At 30.4% G+C, this 6,530-nt stretch overlaps 1 protein-coding gene across 1 annotated transcript; it reads right to left on the reverse strand.

Moving 5' to 3' along the window:
* Nucleotides 1–4,838: 4,838 nt before the first annotated feature.
* Nucleotides 4,839–6,261, reverse strand: LOC131603371 (F-box/kelch-repeat protein At3g06240-like). The gene has a single exon (XM_058875677.1). It carries the CDS (start codon nt 6,184–6,186, stop codon nt 5,110–5,112), a length of 1,077 nt encoding a protein of 358 aa, XP_058731660.1. The 5' UTR covers nt 6,187–6,261; the 3' UTR covers nt 4,839–5,109.
* Nucleotides 6,262–6,530: the final 269 nt, after the last annotated feature.

Genomic DNA, 6,530 nt, shown 5'->3' on the forward strand with positions numbered 1-6,530 from the left:
AACAAATGATAGATTGAAATAAAAGACAAAGGAGTTGATGAAGATGATGAATTCTGGAAAAAAATGGAAAAGGTTGTTCAGTGTTATTTTAGTGTTGCTTATCTGGAAAAGTTTATATTAGTATGTTGTAATGTTTTGAATTAGTATGTTTAAATTGAAAAATTCTGTATTGAATTTTAAAGTTATCAATGGGAAATGATTGGTTATACCTTGCTAATAGTATGTATTGAGTTTTGATTTTTGAATGAAATGGGAAATGATTGGTATGCACTTGAACATAATCAAGAATAACAATTTTAACATGACAAATAATTACAGGTCCAAAACAGTTTATAGGTCCTTCGTACACACTCAAGTCCTCACTAGCAAATTCACCACTATGGCAGATTGTAATGATTATATATTCATCCATTTCAGACTATGCCCTAGATAGACATGAAGAACAATGATTTTAGAAACATGGAATAAAAAACAAAATAAAGTATCAGACCTAACTACGTTACTAATACAGATGCAGAAACTTACCTCTGATGTCGTCTTCGCTTTCACCTTGAATGTCTTCTTCGTCTTCGTTCGCAGCAACTTCAACTTGGAGATTCGTCAATGGCAGTTGTGTTAGGGTTTCCTCCAAGAACCAACAATGACAAATGAAGTTTCTATTTCACTTCCCTTTTCTATTTTATTTCTCAAACAAAATAAACCACCTGGCAATTATAAGGGACCAGAATGGACTTTGGGGTATAGTTAAGGGACCAAAATGAATATTTTGTCTATTTTTTTGGCTTATCACCACCGATATAGTTCGGTGTTTCCATCCGATCGCAATTGCGGGGATCGAACCGTGGTTCTCTCTACCAAGTCTAGCGCCAATTACCATTGACAATTTATTTTCAATTATATTAATTTTTTAACAAAAAATATTAAATTTAAAGATAATGTAATTTTAATATAAAATAATTTCATGATATATATTTATTTTTAAATATAATAAATTTTAAATATAATAAATTTTAAATATGATAAATATATTAATAATTTATTTTAATATACTTTGTATGCATTTAAAAATATCAAAAATATTTTTTTAAAATTTCTAGTAAAATAATAAAACGGTGGCATTTCATTTTATTTCAAATTTGACAAATTAAACAAGCATAAAACATAAGCATAATTGTAAACCAGAAGTTTACAAATTAAATTTAAGAATGTTGGCAAAATCGGTTGGGTCATCCCGAATTTATTATAATCTGAAAACTAGTATTTAAGAATCAGAAGTTTCTTCAATCCCGAATGTATTATGATGCGAAAACTAGTATTGAAGAACCAGAAGTTTCTTTATTCCAATAAATTTTGTGTGTTTCTAAAGGAAAATAAAAATCTGAGAAATTGAGTTTTTCATGACATTAATTATTGCATCGACTAAAATATTGTGCAAATATTTATTGTCTACTCACCACAACCAGAAGTCTGTGAAGTTGTTTTCTCAGACTAAGATCTCAGTTTCTGAATTTTTCAGAACTTTATTGATAATTATCACATATATTATTAAAATTATTATCGAACATCTTGTAGCGTATGTTCATAAAAAAATTGGACTTGAAGATCTATTCTTTAGACGTCTAAAGTTAATTGTATGATTGATAATTGTAAGATCATGATATTTGAAACACAAAATATGAATATTAATATATTCATTCACATTAAGCCAACAAGATAGTATATGTTAATTCTCCTCTTTACTTACAAATTATTTTGAATAATAACCTAATATCTCTCATCTAAGTAAAATTTTGGATGTGTTGTGATTATTCGTTTGCTCCAATATAGTACGCTAAGATGAGTTTTGAAATAATATTAAGAAAATATCTTTTATCTGAATCTTGTATTTGAGGATGTATCTTGATCCAATAATTAGATACTTGTTTGAAGTCTAGTAGGATGATTATCAATTGATAAATTAATTTTCTCAATATTAGGGGGAGAGAATAATCAACTGAAAGTGTGAATCCAAAGTTCAAATGAGAACCAGAAGTTCAATTGATAAAATAAATTGTTCTCTTGATCCTGGTACAAACCAATATGAATCAAAAGTTCAAAATATTATTCATTTGCAAAGTTTATGAAACAAATTACCAGTTGTTAATACTCCACTCAAAGTGGATTCTCCTATTGGATAAGCTCATATTACAAAAGAAACTAAAGTTAAAGATGACCCAAGTGAGAATATGAAAATTCTAAGAGCACTTTGACATAATTTATTTTTCAGTTCCAGAAGAACTAATCAAGTACTTGAAATCTGAAATAAAGAGATCTCGGTAACTTATGTCATTAATGAAATGCGGTGGAATTGAAAGTAAGATAAACCAAACTAAAGTCAATATTGACATTGTCTTCAAATAAAATATAGCGCTAAAGATGATAAATGATAACGAGGATCATGAATCAAAGTCTATCAAAGATTGTAGACAAAGTGAGAATTGACCAAAATGAATATATTCAACTGAAGAATTAAACTCACTTTACAAGTGACTCAATTTTGAACATGTAGTCCCAACACCTCAAGGTGTAAAACCAATGGGATATAAATGAGTTTTTGTGAAAAATCAAAATAAGGATGTCATAAAGTTTGATTTGTTGCTCAAAGATTTTCACAAAGACCTAAGAATGATTTTGATGAAACATATCCACCTGTAGTGAATTTAATTAATTTTTCAATATTTGATTAGCATTGTAGCATATGAAGGGCTTAATTTGAACATGATGGATGTTGTGACATCTTACTTATAGGACTCACTTGATAATGATATTTATTGAAACTCGCTAAAGGGTTTAATATCTCAGATATAGATAATTTTGGATCTCGAGAAAGCTACTCCATCAATTTGAACAATTGTCTCAATGAATATTTGCAGATATACAAATAAATACATATGTCATTGTATTTTTTATAAAAAAAGGTTTAGAAAATCATTTTCTATATGTGGATGACATAAAATTATTGAAATTATTGAAGAGATTCCAAAATTTATAAATCTTTTAAAGAAACGGTCTGAGATAAAAGACTTAGAAAAGATAAAGTTATGTCTATGTTAACAAATTAAGTATTTTGGAAAGTAGAATATTTATATATTAAAAACCTTATATATAAAAGGTATTAAAACGTTCGTGTATGGATAAATATTGTCTACCACTATGATGTTAGACCATTGGATTGGATAAGACTTTTTCAGACCTTGAGAAAATGAGGAAAACTACTTGTTTTAGAAGTACCATATCTTAGTGTAATTCGAGCACTTGTGTGTCTTGCTAAGTATATATGCCATGATATATCAATTTCTATCAATCTATTAGAAATATACATTTCTTCACATACACAAAGAAGTTGAAACAAAGTCAGACAAATACTTTGTTACCATAGAGGTTTATGTTACTTACTAGATCCTATAATGGTATATCACAAATATGTCACTTGTTTACTTGTGGAGGTACACCAATTTCATGGAGATCTAAAAAACAACTCATTGAAACAACTTCATCAAATCCTTCATAACTATTAGCACTATATGAAGTCACTTCCAAAAAGAACTATTAAGCAACTACTACAAAAAATATTGTCTCACATATAAATGTATGCATGAGGGGGAGAAATAAATATATTATGCACTCTTTTTCCTTCACCATTGTTTTCTTCCATTATGTTTTCATGGTAAGGTTTTTAACGTGGCAGTTCTCATTCAAAAGATATTGTACTCTTTTTCTTTCACTAGATTTTTTTTCAATGGGTATCATCCCAGGGGGGTGTTATGAATAATTAGATGATTGTCCCTCAAGCATCTTATTCCTTATTTATAATATTTTGTATTTATTACATTGTCCGTATACCTCATTGTAAAATATACACCAATAAAATAATACAAAATTATTCTCATCTTTCTCTCCTCTCTTTTATCTTATTTCTCTTTATTTTATTACACAAACAATGTTGTCAATATTTACACTTGCTCTTTTGGAAGCCTTCAATAGTTTATTGGAACTCAGTACAGACAAGTCATGCTTTTGGAGTTTGTGGTCACTAATTCTCTTTACATAACTCTTAACTCTTTGGCTGCTCCACATAAATATTTTCAAATACGGTCTCACACAATAATGTATATTTGACAAATAGTCTATTTTATATAATTGTGATAATCCGTGGTATACATAGTTTATGATAGGGTTAATAGTCATTTGCCCCCTGCAATAGTAGCGATATCCGGTTTACCCCCTTTTAAAAAAAAAAATTGTTTTACCCCCCTGTAATATTTGGGTACCCCCCTAAACGTGTAAAAACCAGGGAGTAAAATCAAAAAAATATATTTTACAGGGGGTAATTTTCCCTCTTAGGGGACAAAAGACTTACAATTTTAATATTATAGAGGGGTAAAACAAAATTTTTTTTTAAAAGGGGGGTAAACCGAATATCGCTACTATTGCAGGGGGGCAAATGACTATTAACCCTTTATGATATTTCTCAGAGTATACAATAGTTAGGCACTTAGGCTAAGTGTTTATTTTGTCAATGACACCTAATAAGAAAAAACTTGTTTAGACGCTTTCCTTTCATCATCTAATAAAAACAAGTCAAATTAAAGTCAAATATACACTCTTTTTGGGCATCTATAAAACCTTCTATTTCATTCAAATACATATGTAGTTATGATCAAATTTTAAGTGATCTTGTTTAACATGCATAAACTCATCAGAATAATTAACCTTATAAGACAATTTCAAGCAATGAACATTGACCTAAACATATACTAGAATAAAACCCATCTACATGCATAAACAACATTGAATCATACAAACAACCAATAAACATTAGCTCATGTGGCACACTTACTCGTTACAAATGCAATCAAAGACATAGTACCCTACAATTGCATCCAAACATATGATTCAAAACATCATTCTTCTTCATTCTTCTAGTTTGCGTCCGTCATCTTCTTAAGCTTTCTCAATTCACCATGAATGCGAAGACTCTACATACAAAGCCACTTGGGGAAACCTGCATTGTTACAGTAGGAGCTATGCTATAGTTCAATATAAATATCAAGAAAATAGTGAAGCATCCTAAGCTTGTTGGTTGTCACCATCACCACCGGGGAGTGAAAGCAGAGAATCTATATGCATAGTCAATTCACATGTAAGATCGTAATTAGGATAAGAATGTTGCTCCAGACACTGTCCACTTTTATCACACTTCACCAATTCATCTTCACCATCTGTTCCAATAATATCACCATTTTTTGCACAACACAAAGGAAAAAAGGGATCAATAGGAAGAACAAGAGTCATAGTCCAAGAGGAGTTAACTTTGTATTCTTTCATCACCCATATTTCAACCGTATCATTACTATAATTCCAAGTATATACACTGAGAAATTCTCCATATATCCACAAACCTCTATCCGAAGGACTACCATAACAATCACTCGGCAAAGGCATATACGAAAGTTTCCTTTCGTATAAATCAAATGCAACAATACCATCACTTTGTAAATCATAGCGAAAAGCCACCCAATGAATAGCTCCCTTATAGAGCAAACCACCTTTGGGCTCATACTCCTGGAATCCATAAGGGAGGTAAGGACCCTCAACTTGTTTCCATGTATTAGATTTCAATGAGAAGTACTCCAAGCGTAACGGAGGATCTCTTGAATTAATGCGAGACATTGAAACAACCAAATAATCATCGGTTGAATCGTCATACCCAAAACCATAGAAATATTCAGTATGTAAAATGGAACCAAAAGGAGATAAAGGAAATTGTTTATGAAGTCCAGTGGATGGATTCCAAAGGTAGATGTTTAAGGAACTGCAGAAAAGTATGAAACCTCTACATGATCCTCTAATTTCAAAACCTCTAAAATCCTTTGGAAAGATAGAATCAAGGTTGTGTGAAAAAGAAGCATTGTCATCGTGAAACGATGCTTCAAAATCGATGGATCGAGATTGAAGAATTCTATATGATATTAATAGAATTCTACGAGTGTGTGTTGCAGAGTTAAGATGAAAATGTGAATTAGCAAAGTGAGGATCATGAGAAATAAGAGAAAACCACAACTTACAAACAGACTTGAAACGTATAAGAGACTTTACCGGCAACCTCAGTAAGATTTGGATAATCAATTCGTGAGGCAGAAACATGATCGATCTTGTTGTTTGCAACTTTTCTTCTTAGCTGCACTCTCCGTTTTCTGAGTTGTAGTGTCTAGGTTATAGATGAAATATGAAAGAGGAATTGGGCTCCAACCCAATAACCCACTTATAGTTCACTAATACACCCAAATTATTTCTCGTTACAAAAATAACTTAAAGTATTCAAACTAAAATTTTCTTTTTCCACTAGAAAAATTAAAAATTTATTTGTTTTCTATTAATATTTATATGGATTCTCGAAAATGATAAAAGGCAGAAATTGATCTTAAAAAGAAAATCAATTTTGATTTTAGAATGAGAAAAAGGGATATGCACTGACAGCGTAAAATATT

The sequence above is a fragment of the Vicia villosa genome, linkage group LG1 (assembly GCF_029867415.1).
Source record: "Vicia villosa cultivar HV-30 ecotype Madison, WI linkage group LG1, Vvil1.0, whole genome shotgun sequence".
NCBI classification, from domain to species: Eukaryota; Viridiplantae; Streptophyta; class Magnoliopsida; order Fabales; family Fabaceae; genus Vicia; species Vicia villosa.

Bases quoted from the DNA above. Each gene is read 5' to 3' on its own strand.
- LOC131603371 (XM_058875677.1), bottom strand. From the start codon at position 6,186: ATGTTTCTGCCTCACGAATTGATTATCCAAATCTTACTGAGGTTGCCG.